The 17,542-nt window shown below is 52.6% G+C and overlaps 6 protein-coding genes across 6 annotated transcripts; 3 read left to right on the forward strand and 3 right to left on the reverse strand.

Moving 5' to 3' along the window:
- Positions 1–109: 109 nt before the first annotated feature.
- Positions 110–2,295, reverse strand: AFUA_3G11940 (putative PHD finger domain protein; the record flags this gene model as incomplete). Its single annotated transcript, XM_749335.1, has 2 exons — positions 110–250; positions 313–2,295. The coding sequence occupies 2 exons, from the start codon at positions 2,293–2,295 to the stop codon at positions 110–112; spliced, it is 2,124 nt and encodes a 707-aa protein (XP_754428.1).
- Positions 2,296–3,093: 798 nt separating this feature from the next.
- AFUA_3G11950 (3'-5' exonuclease) lies at positions 3,094–5,029 on the forward strand (the record flags this gene model as incomplete). The annotated part of the gene is made up of 2 exons (XM_749334.1): positions 3,094–3,710; positions 3,766–5,029. The coding sequence occupies 2 exons, from the start codon at positions 3,094–3,096 to the stop codon at positions 5,027–5,029; spliced, it is 1,881 nt and encodes a 626-aa protein (XP_754427.1).
- Positions 5,030–5,636: 607 nt separating this feature from the next.
- Positions 5,637–6,604, forward strand: AFUA_3G11955 (putative transcription regulator PAB1642; the record flags this gene model as incomplete). The annotated part of the gene is made up of 2 exons (XM_749333.1): positions 5,637–6,452; positions 6,509–6,604. The coding sequence occupies 2 exons, from the start codon at positions 5,637–5,639 to the stop codon at positions 6,602–6,604; spliced, it is 912 nt and encodes a 303-aa protein (XP_754426.1).
- Positions 6,605–6,889: 285 nt separating this feature from the next.
- On the reverse strand, positions 6,890–9,855 carry AFUA_3G11960 (putative forkhead transcription factor Fkh1/2; the record flags this gene model as incomplete). The annotated part of the gene is made up of 4 exons (XM_749332.2): positions 9,163–9,855; positions 8,046–9,092; positions 7,019–7,953; positions 6,890–6,962 (listed from the first exon to the last, which is right to left on the reverse strand). Exons 1-4 carry the CDS (start codon positions 9,274–9,276, stop codon positions 6,890–6,892), a joined length of 2,169 nt encoding a protein of 722 aa, XP_754425.1. The 5' UTR covers positions 9,277–9,855.
- A 1,479-nt stretch (positions 9,856–11,334) lies between these two features.
- pacC (putative C2H2 transcription factor PacC) lies at positions 11,335–15,281 on the reverse strand. Its single transcript, XM_749331.2, has 3 exons — positions 13,414–15,281; positions 13,000–13,288; positions 11,335–12,937 (listed from the first exon to the last, which is right to left on the reverse strand). The coding sequence occupies exons 1-3, from the start codon at positions 13,705–13,707 to the stop codon at positions 11,490–11,492; spliced, it is 2,031 nt and encodes a 676-aa protein (XP_754424.1). The 5' UTR covers positions 13,708–15,281; the 3' UTR covers positions 11,335–11,489.
- A 328-nt stretch (positions 15,282–15,609) lies between these two features.
- On the forward strand, positions 15,610–17,319 carry AFUA_3G11980 (oxidoreductase, 2OG-Fe(II) oxygenase family; the record flags this gene model as incomplete). The annotated part of the gene is made up of 3 exons (XM_749330.3): positions 15,610–15,780; positions 15,962–16,642; positions 16,704–17,319. The coding sequence occupies exons 2-3, from the start codon at positions 16,287–16,289 to the stop codon at positions 17,317–17,319; spliced, it is 972 nt and encodes a 323-aa protein (XP_754423.2). The 5' UTR covers positions 15,610–15,780; positions 15,962–16,286.
- Positions 17,320–17,542: the final 223 nt, after the last annotated feature.

Raw genomic sequence — 17,542 nt, forward strand, 5'->3', positions numbered from 1 at the left:
AAGTAACAAAACATAGCGCGAAAGGTCGTGGTATCATGAACAGAAAAGAACGCCAAGTGAGAAAATCCACCACACATGCAGTAAGCACCGCGAGGGAATCGAACCCTCTTTACCGGCGAGAGCTCGGCCGGACAATCCCGTCGTTGCCCTTATGGAACTTCACCCGACAGTCCGGGCAGTACCATTTGGCGGTGCGGCTGGGCACTTCGGACAAACCGACGCATTCGAGATGAAACCATTCTTTGTCACACTATCGAATCATAATCATTAGTAATGAATTGAAGAAATTGAAGACACAAGGCAAAAACTTACATCCTGGTTCTCGCAGCAGATCATCGTTCCGAAGCTGACATCGCCGCAGAGACAATACCGCGGTTCGTTGGGGTCAATCTCCTCCAACACGCCATCTTCATCTATGCGAATGTCCTCCCTCGTTGTACCATCCTTCTGCCCCTGTTCGCGCGGTCCGAATCTCTTTTTGGCAGGCTTCGCCTTGCGTCGGCCGTAGCTGACCGCTGCCCCGCCGTCCTGTCCCGACGATACCGGACCGGGAGCGGGACGCTTTCTGCGACGGCCGCCTGCCTGAGATGCTTCCGGAACAGGAGTCCTCCTTGCAGGCGTGGTGCTCTTGCGACGGAGATCTTTGCCAGGCGCAAGAGCGGCTACTTCTGCCGATGCACCACCAGGCGCAAGGTGCCGGGAAGGAGGTCGGCTGACGGGCGGGGTCGAGGTTTTGATTTCCTTGGTCTGAGCTGCTGCTACTGTGCTGGCCGCTGATGGTACGGGTGACGCCTTGGAACTCTCGATTTTCGCTGCTTGATCAGCGGTCTCGTCGACCATTGCCTCATCTGCCTCCACAGGCGTCTTGCTCATTTTACGGCGCTTTGCTGAGCTTCGGAGAGAACCACGAGTTTCGGAGTCCACTGGAGGAGCGGGCGCAGCTTGCGCGGCTACACTTTCATCCACCTTTCTCTTTTTCAACGCTCTGCTTGGCTTCCGAGCGGCCAAGGATGACTCCACCTGAGATTGGTCGGGAGCTGCTGCGCCTGTAGTTCCAGACTCGGCAAGACGCTTGGCCTCGGCCGCTGCGGCGGCTGCCGCTGCCGCTTGCTCCCTGGCCATGTTTTCCCGCTTAAGTTTCTTCGCCTCGTTGAGCTTCATTCCACGATTGCTCAACTTGGTCTCCACCACACCCTCGATGCCGTTCGCATCGGTGAGCCGCGTCAACATTCCTGGGACGTAATTGTTCATGATATCGTCGCAGTCAAGAAACTCGGTGCCATTGGCTTCTGCCTCCGCTTTGGCTCGCCGGTAGGCATCCCACCCTCGCCCGCGGAGAGCGAGCTCGCGGTGAATCATGACCTCACTAGGTTGCCAGACGGCGTTCTTCTTCATCTTCTTGCGCAGTTTCGTCATCTCCCATTCAGTCAAGCGCAGCCACGGCAAATCTTCACTGCCCGGTTTGGCATCCTCTGGTGGGGGCTTGAGCATTGCCAGAGCATTGCTGGTCGACATCGCAGCGCCATGGCCATGGCCGTTCGTCAGTGGCGCAGAGGTCCGTGATCGACGAGTCTGTTTCTCCTTCTTGCCTTTGGCGACCGCAAGCTCCTCAGGCGCAGCACTGCGAGTCGGTTTCGTTCCAGCCTCCACATCTGAGTGCTCGGTGCTAGCGATCGGGGAGTCCGGATGAAGGCCGGCGAGGTGATCCGCAGCAAGCTTTCCCCGCCGACTCCTCGACCTTTGTTCTGGTCTAGTCCCCGCATTTGCCGCACCATCAAGCCGTAGTTTTATGCGCGTTGTCGTCGGCGCAGCGGCCTCGCCCTTCTTTGAGGATCGGCCTCGCTTATTAAGCGTGGTCTGAGTCTCTGGAGGTGTAGGTTCGCGCGACTCTGGTTTCGGCAGTGCATGGAGTTTCTGCTTGATGCACTCCAGCCGATTGAAGTGTCGGTCGACAACGTCGTAGAGACGGCACGCTTCGGCATAAGCACACTCGCGCGCGTTGATTGCTTGGTCAAGTTGCGCCGAGATGTTTTTGCGGAGTGTCTGCGCGTCTGGGCGCTCGTGAGAGGGAAGGTCGGGGAGCTGGCCCCACGTCTTGGTCAGTTCGTGAACATTTTGTGTAGCCTCGAGATAACGTTCGTCCAAGCCACGTATGAGGGTGAGGGAACGGATCAGGTCCGCGGGGAGGTATTCGGTGTAATCTATGAAGTCGGTAACGGTGGCCTGCGCATCAGGGTCAAAGGGACCATCAAGAATGACGCCACCGTCTTCATCATTATAGTCTGCCATAACCATGGCTTCCGCCTGAAGCTAGGGAGACAACGAAAATTCCAGGAGATGGTAGCGGCAAATGCAAACTAGACAGGACAAGAGGTATATGGTAGGGGGCTAGGTGGGTGGCACCATCCGCGCAGCCATGAAGGTAGCGATCAGGGCAGTTGCATGGAATGTAGCTTCGAATCAGATCCAAAGCAGCTTGCGATCGACAATCTCAGTGGGAAAAGATGCGCAACGAGCACAAGGACTAGAGATTGATGCGGCGTCGTTGGACATGACCGTGATGGATCAGCCGCGGTCTGGCAATGTTGTTGATCGGTCGTCGGGGAAACATTGTTCCGCGTCTATATTTCAGTCGCTGATTGTCAACAAACGGCCAAGCCATATCAACAAGGAAATGGAATCAGTTCAATTGATTTGCTTCTATGGACCGATAGTGCATGATACGCTCTTAACCAGCAGGATTGATGTCGCATGGTAGATGGAGGTATTGGTTCCTGTGAACAGTAACGTTCCTCAGGATATATATCCATGACCATGATGGTCAATGAAGGGGCAGGATCCAACTTCCAAGTCAATTTATAGCTCGACCTCAATATACCATTGTTCCGTTGAGAAGGTTGGGATAGAATAACAGAATAATAGTAGAAAGGAAATGAAACCAGTGAAGCCAATGACAAGATGATAGATTAAGCATGGTGTTTTGAGACTCATGAGAAGAGTGAAGACGATCCCCCATGATGCGATTAAGGTAATAGCGGACTGCACTTCGCCTCATTATTCACTGATATCTGCACCAGGAAATGACCTAGTGTCATGCGTTGGTTCGTGGTTACCAACACGGACTCATTTGCCAGTCCTGGTAGGACAAACGCTCCTATCTTCCCAACTTTGCCCTTACACTTGCTCGTCCCTCTTAGCTATCAATACTGCTTTCTTTCAGCTCTCTTGCCCCTCTCAATCGTGGCAGGTCATCCTGTTCAAAGCTTGGATATGGACAGAACAGAACGCCTGAAGCTTCTCTTCAGCGAGGATGAGTTTTTGCTTCGGCTCAACACCCGCCTCAATGCCCAATCTAAACCTGACCTCAAGGCAACGGAAGCAGCTTCCTCGACTGTAGTAACACAGGAAGAAGTACAGCCGGAAAAGGTCGACGAAGACTCGGAACCAAATACCAAAGCAGGGGGAAACGCTGAAGGCCTCGACAAGAGCCTTGTCCAAGAGACAGGCCAGTGCAACTCATCCACTCCGACACCAGGCACTAGGTATTTCAGCCATGAGCAAGAGGTGCCGTCAACACCACTGGATGGATTCTTCTGCCCCCTTGTGGCTATATCTAAGTATCCCTACAAGTTTGTCCACAAAGAACTGTCACAGATGGTAGCCAACCGATTCTTCAACGGGGGGAAGTTTTGGCAGAGAGTCTGGGATTTGTGAGTTACCCGGCTTACACTCTTATAGCTGCTTACTGATGAAGAAATGTCGCAGATACTATGTCCATGTCCCTCCTCATCTCAGGCCACGTCCGCTGTTGCTCGTGCCTGCTGCTCAAGTCAGGAAGTTCATACAGGAAATCAATCGTGAGCTTGAAGCTACGCTGTCGATCCCGGAGGAGAGAGAAATGGGATTGCTCTTGGACTTTAACCTGGACGGAGTCCCTCAACCGACATTCATCGGCCAGTGTACAAGCCGGGAGATGAAAGATGAACTGGAATCGACCATTCCTCCGCGCACCAACTACGAGCCTCCTTCCGAGATGGATGAATCGCGTCTTGCGTACGAGCAAATGATTGGACATGGAATAGATGCGTCGAAAAGCAAGAGTAGGAGCAAAGCATCCAAGGCGAAGAAACAGATCCGGCTTCAGGCTGGAATAAAGTCGGTACAAGCTCTGAGGAAAATGCGTTGCTACCTTGGTCTGCAACCCTGCCACTCCCTAGATCTTCCAAAGCTTATTGACGAACGATCTTGGGAGGAGAAGGGAAACGACGACTGCAGTATGGCGCAAAGGCTTGACGAAACAAGTGACACTGGGATCCCTCGCCTCGACCTGAATAATCCAACGATGTTTCCATTCTGGCAAGAGCCGATCTTGATTAGTGTTGACGTCGAATGCAATGAGCGTTGCCCCGGACAGGTCACAGAAGTAGGAATTTCAACTCTGGACACCATGGAGCTGGTTGACACCCTTCCGGGTGAAGACGCAGAGAACTGGACCTCCCAAATCCGTTCCCGTCACCTGCGAGTCCGAGAGTATGGCCACATTGTTAACCGTCAATACGTGACAGGATGCCCGGGAAGCTTTGAATTTGGGGAGAGCGAATGGGTGTCCAAAGGGAAGCTGGCCGATGTGGTACAGGCCTGCTTCCAACCTCCCTACTCATTCGGGGTCGAAGACATGGACGGTGTCCAGGTCGGCAGTGGCCCAGAGCACAAGCACCAGAAGCGCAGCCTGATTCTCGTGGGCCATAACACCGCGATGGACGTAAAGTATCTGGCAAGTCTGGGCATCCCGGTCTTTGAAGATGTCACGGCCGCCTTCGTGGAGCGCATTGACACCGCCGAGTTGTACCGTGCTATCCGAGGTGAGTTTAACCAGCACTCGCTGGCCAGCATTCTCGGCGAACTGGGAATTATCGGATGGAACCTGCACAATGCTGGGAACGATGCTCGCTATACGCTTGAAGCGCTGGTTCGCATGATCTGTCGTGATACAGGCGAGGCTAGCGCTGCTGCTTCAATGGTGGGATAGACTCCTGCTGGCCGGGTACTCTCTGCTCTCTATGCAGCCATAAGACTATGATTATGTTATTGTACCCCTTGTACCGTCGTTGCTATCAGCGCAATGACCCTATGTCACAGTTTCTATTAGTGACCGACGTCATACGAGGAGAAACAGAGACGTACTCGCAATGATCAAGCGTGGCCTTGCCTCTTACTGAAATGACAAATCAAACAAATAGGTCATGCACAATATGACGTGCATAATCGTCAACTCTACAGATCTGCCTTGACAACTCGACAAGTTTAGACGCCAATCTCGTCGACTAAGAAAGGTCCATGACTTTTCTCTGTACTGTTAGAACATTAAGTTTCCTAGATATTATCATTAAGATGCATTGTTCCTGACTAGTTGACTTACTAGGATAGTCGCCGACTTGACTGACGTCAAACTGATAGTTATTCACTACGATGATACCGATACTGATAATGATAATGATAAGCTCCAGCCCACCATTTGCCCCTCCTGCCCCTCAAACCCAAAATACCCACAGAACCCGAATCCCATTCACCTCAACACCTTTACTTCCTATCGACAAGAAGACAAGCCAAACAAGAAAAAAAGAAGAAGAAAAAAAATGACCACCCCACTAACATTCCAACTCCTCAACATCTCCACCTGCCCCATCTCCAGCGCAACCACTCACCCCTTCCTCCAACAAGCCGGCTGCGGGCAGATCTCCAAACCGCTGCTCTCGCAATGGCTCTCCCAAGACCGTCTCTACGCACAGTCCTACATCCGCTTCATCGGCCTGCTACTGTCCAAGATCCGCCTCCCACCGCATAATCCGGACAGCTCGAAGCCTCGCACCTCGACGGTGGAGTACCGCGCCATGGAGGTCCTCGTCGACGCGCTGGTGAATATCCGCAGGGAGCTGCAGTTCTTTGAGGAAACGGCGGATGAGTACGGGCTGGACTTGACCGCGTTGCCGGCCGCCATGGAAGACGAGGAGCGGGAGCGGGGCGAGTGCGTGCGCGGCGAGGTTCAGGCCGAGGAGTTGTTCTTTGGTCCGAATCGTATCACGCAGGCGTATATCGATATGTTTATGTCGGCGGGGAGTGCGGCGACGAGCCTGCTGGAGGGGATGGTGGTGTTGTGGGCGACCGAGGCGTGTTACCTGCAAGCGTGGCGGTATGCGGCGTCGTGTGGGGCGTCGAGGAAAGCGACGGCGGGTCCGGAGCAGGACGCCGATGGGGGTGCGCTGCGGACGCGCTTCATCCCGAACTGGACCAGTCCCGAGTTTGAGGCGTTTGTGCAGCGCATTGGGGATGTGGTGGATGAGCTGGCTGGGCAGATCAAGGGGGCCGAGGAGCGTGAGGAGCTGATGGGTCGCTGTGTGCAGTGGTGGCGGCAGGTGGTGTGGTTGGAAGAGAGATTCTGGCCGGTTGTCAAGGTAGACTAGGTTCGGGTCTGTAGGGATAATTGAAAAAATAAAATAAAATAAAATAGAACAAAATAAAAGCAAATATCATTACAGTTCGTCCTAATCATCGCGTCGTCCAGAGACCAGAACCCCCCCACCCCCGTACTCCATGCATGACATAGCAAGCAAGCAAGCAACCCAACGCCAGTCCTTCGTTCCTGTTATAAATGCATCCATCCATTCCTCTGCGGACCCCAGGCTTCTATCCCGTGGACATATGAAGAAAAAAAGACTCCGGACGGCCGGATGTGCTGCCAGAGCCCGACGCGAAAGAAAGCACAGCAGAAAACAGCCACACAGCAATGTATCAGTTTGCGATAAAGTCAGACTTTTGAACCAGCAAATCTTAGTCGAATACAATCGGTATAGGTGTACATAGAATACATAGTCATCCATTAGCGAGCGGATCAAGAGGTCGCTGCACTCGCGCGAGCGGCATTGCTCAGTTGCCGATGATATGATCCAATCGGCTGGAAACCTCTGTATAGACACCATCAGTATCGGTGATTTATCAGATCAGAAGTAGGGGAACAAACCTGGCGAGATCAAATCCTCCTTCTTCTTCGTCATCGTCATCCGCATCCGGCCCCGCTGGCGCCATCGGTCGCTCCGACTTGGCCGCCCCATTGACGCCTGGCCTTGTTTCCCCGAGATTTGGCTCGGTTCGCAGTGGTGGAAGCGTCCGTCCGTGTCCGAGACCGTTCGATGTCCCCGGCTTACTGGGACTGACCAGGTTCGGCGGAGGCGGACTACTGCTTGGGAAACTACCAATGCCATCCCCGACTTCGCCCTTGAGCGGACTCATGTCGGGCACCGGTCGCGCTGGTGTGCTACCAATGTCCGCGAATTTCCAGAATTGCGCGGGCGAGCTCATCGGCATGAACTTAGACGGGACCTGGGCGGTGCTAGGAGGCGGAAGTCGAGGCTGCTGCCGCTGCGGGGCCGGCGTAATCATCGACGACGGACCATCGTCGTAATACGATGACGAGAGAACGGGCGGCGAGTTCACCACATTGTCAGAGAGTCCATAGGCACGAGTCAATGCGCTGCCGGTCCCGTGATTCTTGGTGGCAGAATGTGTGGGCAACGGGGAAGGCTCCTCGTAATCCCGAGGATTGGTGTTGCGCAGCGGATGGTCGACACCACGAGCGACCCGCGAGCCCCGTTCCGGCGTGTAGGCCTCCACGGGTGCTACGGGGAACGAGCTAAATCCTGGGGAGGACACTGCCGGCGATTTCTTGCCATTGAAGACGTTTTCGGAGTGGTTGTTAGCACTCCGCGACACAGGCTCTTTCGTGGCAGGCGACGACGGGGCGGAAGATTGAGTCGTTCCCTTTCGGAGCTGCTTCTTCCAGTACTCTTCGCGGTACTCCGCGGCAATCTGCCACTTCATTCCCTTTCCTGGCTCGTCCGTACGCCGAGGGACTTTTTGGAACGCTTTGTTCAGCGAGAGATTGTGACGGATGGAGTTCTGAATTGTCAATTTGTCAGTTGCGACCAGCGACAGAGAAAAAAAAAAAAAAAAAAAAAAAAAAAAAAAAAAAAAAAAAAGGGACGACCTACCTGCCATCCGCTCTGAGAGTGCCGGTAAAAGGCGTATTTGTCCATGATCCAATTGTAGATGCTGTTCAGAGTAAGCTTCTCCTCCTCGCTGGAGAAGATCGCCTGCGCAATCAGAGTGGCGTAGCTATATGGTGGTTTCAGATCCTTCGCCGAGTCCTTGCTGTAGTCAATCTCCTCGGTACTTTCCATCATCATCCCGCGGTTATAGAGCGGCGACTGTTTGGCAGTGCGCGGACCGACGGTGTCTGGCGAGCGCGGCGGGGGAGTCACTTGGCGTTTGAGGAACTGCGGAGCGGGGGCAAGCGATGGCTGACCGCTGGCGCCAGCTGAAGCAGTCGCTGAGGTCTGGTCGTTCATCACTGCGCTCGACTGCGACGGCTGGGGATGCGAGTGCTGGGTGGGATCCCATGACAGCAACTCTTCTTCGCCATTGGCGATGCGCTGCGCGCGCGCCACAAAACTGGGATGGATATTGGCCTTGTCTCCAGGCGTGACGAACATCATCTGGGTATTGGCGATCTCGATGATGTCGCCGCAGGAGATAATCGCATCGGTCCCGCGCTTCAGAATGACGTTGTTCAGCCGAACCCCATTGCGTCCATTGACGCGGATGTGCCAGGAAGGGGTCTCCCCGCCGTCATAGAAAATCTCCGCGTGCAAACGAGAGACAAACTTGCTTGGACCCAGATCAACATGGACGTCGGGGAGGGCCCTTGCTGCGATCGTAACGGGACTGGACTGCTCGTCCAGCTTCGGTTCGCGATCCGGTTCGCGCCCGATATTGACATGCAGTGTTTTGACATAATAGGTCCAGTTGCGGCCGGCGATTTTTGCATATGCGCGGATACTCTGCGTGTTCTCCGTCTTCTGGTTCGAGTGGTCCCGTCCCACGCGCACTTCTTCCCGGGCGACGTTCAGGCAGGATATGACCAAGTCCACCAGGTCTTGGTTGGCGGACAGTTCATTTTCGGGGGACGAGTCGTCGGCCTCATCGGCGGATTCTTGCGCTTTGGCGGGACGGGCAGGAGGCGAAGGATGGTGATCAACCTGTGGGAGCAGAGTCAGCATTCAAAATCATCCTGATCGCCAAAAAGAGCGAGCCTAACGGGTCACTAACCTTGCGCTTTTTATTCGAAGGCCGAGAGGGCGATGAGTCCGGAGCCTCCGCGTCTGACGTTTCCTGCAGTTGTATTTCCTTGCGCCGCGCGCGGCGCCGATTCGATAGAGGCATTGCTGTTCGATATCGTTTGCTGATTTGTTGTGGCGTTGTAGACAGAGCCAATGTAAACAAATATGGTTCACAAGATTGACTATCACCCACGAGAAATAGGCGTACTTTGTTTTCGACGATCTCTAACAACGGCGTATGATGCTGTTTAGGAAGGACGAAAGCAGAGTCGGATAGACGGAAGCAGAGAAGCAAAAACAGAGAGGCGACCAAACGAACAGAAGGGAAAAACCTAAGCCGGGAAAATCCCTGTGTTCGTCGCAAACTCGGATGAAGTGCGTGAGAGGAAAAGAACCCAAGGAACTGATGATGGGTTTGCCACCACGCAGAGAAAGCGACGCGATCTGTGAGTGGCTGGTGGGAGGGGTGCGAAGCCAGCCACTTAGTCGGAGGTTTAAAAAAAAAGATAAAAGAAAAAGAAAAGAAATAGACGTGCGTTAAGGAAGGCTTATTATTGCCTTGAAAGGATAGTTTCAAGTTGGACAAAGAGGAGGGCGGTTATTAGACAAGGGTTTTGTGTCCAATGTTAGGGCCAGAAAAAGAATGGTGTAGGTGAATAGAGGATGGAAAAAAAGGCGAGGGTGGTGATGATGATGATGATGTTACTCGTGATGGTTGATGGCGCAGTGACGATAACGCGCCGATGGTGTTTGGGGCGTGACCTCTTCCGCGTGGGGAATAAAGAACATTCACTTGTATCACAGTTCCCCTAGATACATACATAAACATAAGACGAACTTGTTGATTCTGTCGAACAAGTAGACAGAGATCAAAATATTTTGATATCGAAGAATCCCTCCAGTCTTAAAGATACTACTCGCACCCAGTCAATACCACCATGCCCCATTGATGGATCCTCCCCAGCCGCCGTAAACAGAAGCGAGGGTGGAGCACGACGAAGGAATGGAAGGAAACATGGAAAGTCAAAGTCCTGATTTGTTGCTTGTTTGAGAGAGAGAATCCATCCCAATCTGTCTTGACAAGCCGAAGACCACACTCGAGGGTCCAGTTTGCTGTAGGAAGGGTTGACGAAGAGAACTACATAAGGTAGTAAAATAAGGTATTAACCGTACTGATTATCAGCAAGACAACCCTCGTGCTTATGCTGATCACCCACGTATCGAGAATCACATTGAATTACAAACAGACAATCCTCGTCATCTCATGGGATACCGACTCTCCCGAACAGAGCAAAGAACCAAAATGAATCAACCTGGTCGTCAACATGTTCGCCTGTCATCGACAGTCCACCAGAGCTTACTCTTAGTACGGAGTAGAATGGAACATTACCGGATCAGGCAGAGGCCAAACGCTATGAAAGCCTGGAACGTTCCGGACAAACCATCATAATATAATTTGTAAACACCACACGAGGAACAAGAAGCCAGTGAGAGCCATCATTTGTCTGTTTCTGTCAAAGTAGTATACTTCTTTATTTATGGTATGCTTATTTTCCATCTCCCAGATCAGCCTAGTTAGTTCAGCCCCTGACATGAACTGCTCCAGTCAGGTAAAGTACCTGCGCACTATCGAACTGTTTGCGTCACTCTGTCCGGATGTGGCTTAGCGTGACCGGTGGCAGAAAGCGTCGCCTCGTGCAACGTGGAGGAGTGAACTATGACCGCAGAAACATCGGTAGGTGAGTAGCAGGATCAGTATTTGACACTGTAGCATCTTCCTCATGGTTACACTGGGTGCAGATCGGTATGCTCGTTATCCTACTTTGAGCCAACTCTCTCAATGTTGCCTTGTTTTGAACTCCTACCACCAGCGTCTGTAGTGGAGGTTCCATTTACAGCACTGGTCTTGTCCTCTGGCAAAGTGTCGTCCATGCTAGCAAACAAAGAGCCGAAAACGGTAGACAAACAGGCCAATCCACTACATGCTACCTTACCGAGTACACTGTTACGTCAATAAACACAAGTCCATTCGGTTATGTTCTGGAAGAAGACATTTCATACACAGCACAAAGAAGAGTCCCAGCCGGCAGAGAGAGAAGCAGTTAGAGAAAAGAAATATGGTAATCACACACGAGACGAACTAGCCCAGTCCGAAAATTGGAAAAAAAAAAAAAAAAAAGGAACAGAAACGATAGGAAAGTCCACACCCGGTCAACTCCGTAGAAAGGGAAATGACAAGGCTGGATCGACATTGGCAAAGAAAAACGAAACCTTAAAAGACAGGAAATCCGGTGATGATGACAAATAACCCACGATTTAGTGGTGCATCTTGGTATCTTCATCACCATCCAATCCATGAAGTGTGGGATACATCACACCGTGGTTAGACTCAGCCTTGGCTGCGGGAGGCGCCGAAGTCTCTTCAGCAGTGATGGGTTTATGACTCGATTCCACACCGTCCATGTGTCCATCATGCTTGATAACCGGAGAAGCGGCGGCCGAAGCATGGTCATCGGAGTCGGAGTCATACTCGCCCCTTTCCAGACGGGATGCAATGTAGCTACGCAGATACTCCAGGAGGCGAACCTTTTCCACCCACTGCGAGTCGGCACGGTCGGCCACCTCCGTAGCTGCCTGAGCGGTGCGCAGAGCCGCCTCGGCGTCAGACGGGCTGCTTGAGTGCAGTGCAGGATCAATAAGGTTAGCCGAGATGCGCACTGGGGAATCGGAACCCGACGAACGGGCTTTGCCGGTAGGGGTGCGTTCGCCGTCCTCCTTGCCGTCGTGAGAAGTGTCCATCTGGATGGAGGGGCGACGCTCTTCGGGGCGAGCACGCTGTAAAGTGCCTCCAGTGTACCGGCGACGATCATCGTCAAAGATGCCACTGAGGGTGGAAGGAGGAGCAGCACTCGATGCAGTGGGGTAGCCACCCGCCAGACTGTCGGCCATCGTGGTTGATGGAAGTCTGGGGTACATGCCCGAGCCACCATCATGGTGAGGTGGCGAAACGCGATGAGCGGAGGAAATGGAGATTGGAGAACGAGCAGAGGTGTACGACTGGGCGCTGGATGGAGGTGTTAAAGCCGGAGTGCCAGTGGGAGGCGAGTGCGTGGCAGGGTTGCTCATGGAAGTGCTAGCAGAGGTGGTGGCCACAGCGTGGCTTGGAGGAAGCTGCGTTGGGGGGGAGTGTGTGGTGCGGTAGCTCATGCCGCCATGAACGTAATGGGCACCAGGCTGTGCAACACCGGCAGCAGCAACATGATCGTCATTCTCGTAGATGGTATCCTGCATCTGCTGCAAGAATTGATCGATGTTGATAAGGTCGTTCTTCGTGCGGATGTTGCTCATTGGGGGGAGATGGTAGACAGGAGCACCGTGTCCACCAGGGCCGTAGCCACCACCCACGGCCACCGGCGCGGGCATGGGCTGGTATTCAGGCAAAGGGCCACCGGTCAGGATAGGAAGAGACAGATTCTGAAGACCGAGGAGGCGCTGGCCGACCGCTGCGTAAGAGTGAAGATCAAACTGACGGCGTTTCAGATCGCCAAAGAATTCGTTCAGAGCGTCGTAGCCCCTCTTCTTGGATTCATACGAAGCATGGCCGTCGTGACCGTGGTTAAGAGCGTAGTATACATTTCCGTAGGAAGGATTGGACGGCTGGTGTGGGGGATGAGACGAGTAGTATTGGGGAGCACCGTGGGCGTATCCTTGGCTAGGCACTGCATTCAAGGATGGCTCGAAGTAATGGGCGGCAGCAGCATAGCCTGGTCAAGGAGGATCATGTCAGCCCCGAGAGTGCAAAGAGAACATCGGCATTCGTCATTACCTTTTCCAGCTCCATGAAACATCATATCCGGATTTCTAGCTCCCGGCTCGGGGGACCGCACAAGCACCGAGTCATCGGCATGGGTCTTCACGTGTTTCTTTAGATCCTGGGGACGCTTGAATGCTTTCCCACAGAATTCACATTTATGAGGCTTCAGAGGAACGTGGACACGGATGTGAGACGTGATGTGATCCCTTTTAACAGTCGTGGTGCGGCAGCTTCCCCACTGGCATGTCAGGTTAAGGTTATTTGTGCTCTTTCGACCGACGTGACGCTCGCAGATGTGATCCTGGTTCTGTCAGTTTTTGTTCAAGTAGGCCAGGAGTTTGTGTTGTCCGGTTGAGGGCGTTTTCGCCGAGGTTGAGGCGACTGAAGAGATGCGAAAAAAAGTATGGAGAAATGACAAAGACTTACATAAAGTGCCTCTGCAGAAGGACATTTCTCAGAGCAACCCTGCCACAAGCAGGAAAGTTGTTCATCACTCGGAGGAGTTCCGTTGGCTTGGGGAGCACTAACAGCTGCGGTCGCAGCAGCCGCGGTCGCAGTCACGGAGGCTGGAGGGGTCGAAGTAGACACAGGAGCCGGGGTTGTAGCTGCAGGCTGCGACGAAGGCTGCTCCTGCGAGATAGGTGCAGGCATAGGAGCCGCCGTTGCCGAAGGCGAAGCAGTTGTGTTGTTGTTGGTTGCGGTATCTTGGTGTTCAGACATTGTGCCAAGACTGATTTCTTGTCCCTTTTCTTGGGAGCAGCGGAGAATGAAGGGAGGATATCAAGGCAAGTGAACTGTGATGAATCGTGTTTCCCAACACAAGGAGAGAAAGGGAGAAAGGGAGAAGGGATAAAAAGAGTCAGAGAATCAGTTTGTTGGAGGAGCAACGGACGTCGTCTGCCAGAAAATAATCAGCAAGACTCGGTGAATCGCTGCGCAAACGACAACGCAAAACAAGCTGTAAAGTCGTGAAACACGGCCCACGTGAAAATGAGTTCTCAACGAAGTGAGCAAGATGAGTAAGATAAGAAGAAAGGGGAAAGGGAGAAAAGAGGATGGAGATGGAGGAGGGAAGGAGGGTATGGACGGATAGATGAGAGGAAAGTCTTGGGAGAAAGGAAGACGAGGCAGAGGGGGGGGGGAATGCTTGGGTTCTTGTCCTGGGGCCGGACACAAGGTCAAAAGGACAACAGTGGGAAAAGGGAGGGGAAATACCAGCCCAGAAAAGTGAGCACCTAGGAGAGCAGGAGAAAGTAGGATGCCCAGAAGCCGAGAAGCCCAGAAAAAAGCGCATTGCACAGCCGGGCGGAGGGGACAACCCAAGACAGGGACAAGACCGGGCCAAGAGCCATGCGGGCCCAAGCCTGAGTGGCGTCGAGCCACGATGTATGACTGGCTGAGGCGAAAATTGCGGGTGGGCTGTGCTAATCGCTTAGGGTAGGCAAGTCACAGAGTACTGTGCACCCGATTGGTAACAGCCAGTGGTACTGCTCCGTCCACGGTCGTTTGGCTCGTGTATTTGAGTTTCTCCGTGACCTGGAGGATCGCTTGGAAGAGTTCTGTGATTCTGTCATAATGCCAATATTTTGTGAGTGATTATCACAGCTCAGTTTGAGCATGATCTCATGGAAGTTGCCAGTGTCTAGGAAGAAACAATATCTACAGAAGAAGATCCCACAACACTGAACAGAAGGTCGCTTGCCGGATGAAGTAAATAATCCGATCCGAGCAACTCACTGGCAGGCATCGTCCGAGCAAAACCACACCAGCTGTTACCAATAAATTACATGATTTCGTCCACCTCAAGAAAGCCCCGCATCCTTGCTCGATTTGAAGGGGCAATAATAATTTTCATAGGCAAGGTGTCCATATGACTGGTTATCATAATGACCTAGAACTCCAAAGCTAGGTAATAATAATGCAAGCGAGTCGATGGTAATTTATTACCTATTCATGACAAACCGACAAACCGACAGGAAAGACCAAGACTCCAAGAGTTCCTCTCCCAGTTGCACCACAGAACCACGGCCACTCTCTTGGCAACTTGTCTCCCGCCCCGTGGATGAGGAGTCTTGGGACTTGGGAAGTCGAGGTGCCCAGTTTTACGGAGTATTCATCATCAAACCACTCTGAGACCTTATTCATCCTCGGCCACATGTAAAACTGCAGAGACGCCGAAAATGGTTATCTCCATATTTAGTTTGGATTAATCCACCATTCAAGTCACCGGGTCTTCGTCGTGAGCACCAAATTGGGGAACGTCCGAGACAGCCCCCCCCCCGGTCTTATCCGGGGTAACTGCTACTGAGAACTTGGCATGTTTTATTATTGACAGCAAATCAGTCTTGCTCTTGCTCCTCATGTTACCTCAATATAAAATCCTACACCTAGTCTACTCCTAGATAATGTTTGAGCAGCGGGTTTAGCAGGGACTAGCAGTAATATGCGGTACAGACCGTCGAGGATATAGCCACATTCTCAACGACCAAGTGAGTACTTTTAATTCAGTTTTGGTCGACCGAAAATCACTAGCATCTATCTGTCTATGGTGACTACGAGTAGTTAGTTGGACAAGCCTGATCACATGGTATGTCTACCCTCCCATCATTCCTAAATTGTGGTGTGCTGTGTACGTGTCAAGAATTGTTGAGTCGAGACCTTTGCCCTGCGAAGGAAGGCAAGGCAGTAGTAACGAGCCTCAATGCAACAGCCTATGAAGGACATCAATTCATCGCTGATTCCAGGCAACAACATATTTCCTTCTCACTCTCAAGAAACATACTGATCTCTTAGGTAAGTTAGACAGTATGACTTTAGTCAGACACAAGGAATCCGTGCCATTAGTACTAGACCATGCAGGAAGCTGTACAGGAATCCCTCAATTGTTTGCTTACATATCACTTATCTGCTGTGAGCCTTAGATTGGAGCCTCTGATGTCCTTCTTTTGCCCGGCTGTACACTGATCTCAAATAGAAGACTTGTATACTCGAGCATGATGAACATAGGATATCCAACAGAGCGGTGAAAGAGGACATTGGATCCACCACAGGCCACAGTCCCTTCTCCACGCTCTGTACAACACCAGTCGTCAAACTCAACTCTCATACACGCGACGATGTCAGTCAATTGTCTATTGAAATCGGGCTGAACGATTGCAAGTCCGCTCTTTTTAGGTCCCGGCGTATAATCAGACCGTTCATTATCAATGCGTTGATCAGCCTTTACTTTGTTTTCTTATTATCAGTCTTTTCCTACATCAGCACTTAGCCTTGTATATCTTCACAATTGTACATATACCATGTCAATCAAACTATCTACCATCCTCTCCTTCCTCTTCTACCTCCTCCCTCTTTACCTTTTCGTTTTCGCCCCCCTCCTCCGCCAGTTCTTCCCAGAAGAAGAATCCCCCCTCAGCCCTTCCACCGCCGACTACCTCTTCCCCAACAGCGCAAACGACCAAGACGCAGACGACCTCGCCCCTTCCCAAGCGCTCAATCTCGTCGACGACACCTTCATCAGCATCGACGACGGCATCACCCCGGAGTGCCCCCTCGACCCAACCTACCGCATCCACTTCCTCTCCCGCACCCCCTTAGTCATCTACATCGAAGGCTTCCTCACCACCCCGGAAGCAGACCACCTCGTCGACATCAGGTACCTTTTCGCCTTCGATCCACAGGTCCACACGACCCCTTCGCTAACATTTACCGAAAAGCGTAGGAAAATACACCCCCAGCATAATCTACAACGGCATCACCGAGCGCGTTGACCCCTCCACGCGGCTCTCCGAGCGTGCCCTGCTCGACCGTGACCACACCGTCCGGTGTATCGAGGACCGCGCGCGCGCCTTCCAGGGGTGGCGTCCACACCTGTACATCGAGCGTATGTGGGCCCAGCGCTACAACGCCTCCGGCCACTACAGGCACCACTACGACTGGGCGGGCTCCGTCGCGCGCGGCGGCGACCGCGCCAGCACGTTCATGGTTTATCTGGATGATAACTGTACCGGTGGGGGCACGAATTTCCCGCGCTTGCGCATGCCGGTCGATAGGCGGTGGTGTCGGTTTTTGGAGTGTCATGGAGATGAAGAGACGCTGGAGGTGGGAGATGGGGCCAAGGACACAGCGCCGAGAAAAGAAACGGCGAGGGCCAGAGGGACGGGGGAAGGCATCACGTTCAAGCCTATCAAGGGAAATGCAATTTTCTGGGAGAATCTGAGGCCCGATGGGACGGGATATCCCGAGACATGGCATGCGGCGCTGCCCGTTACGTCGGGGACGAAGGTTGGCCTGAATATTTGGAGCTGGTACCAGCCGCCGCGAAGGGGGTGATACAATCAAATAGAGTGTATATACTGTAGACTAGTAAACTAGACTGAAGCCAGATAGATTGTATATCAGATTGATTAGAATATGTGCAATTGACATTAAACTACCAGTTACTAACCTATAGAATAAAGGCATTCCGTAAATACCAGGCCTGAACGCCAAAACACATGACATGACCGTATACTAGTTTCTCATTATCTCGTAGATCAAAACCGACTTTTCCCCC

The sequence above is a fragment of the Aspergillus fumigatus genome, chromosome 3, assembly GCF_000002655.1.
Source record: "Aspergillus fumigatus Af293 chromosome 3, whole genome shotgun sequence".
Classification (NCBI taxonomy): domain Eukaryota; kingdom Fungi; phylum Ascomycota; class Eurotiomycetes; order Eurotiales; family Aspergillaceae; genus Aspergillus; species Aspergillus fumigatus.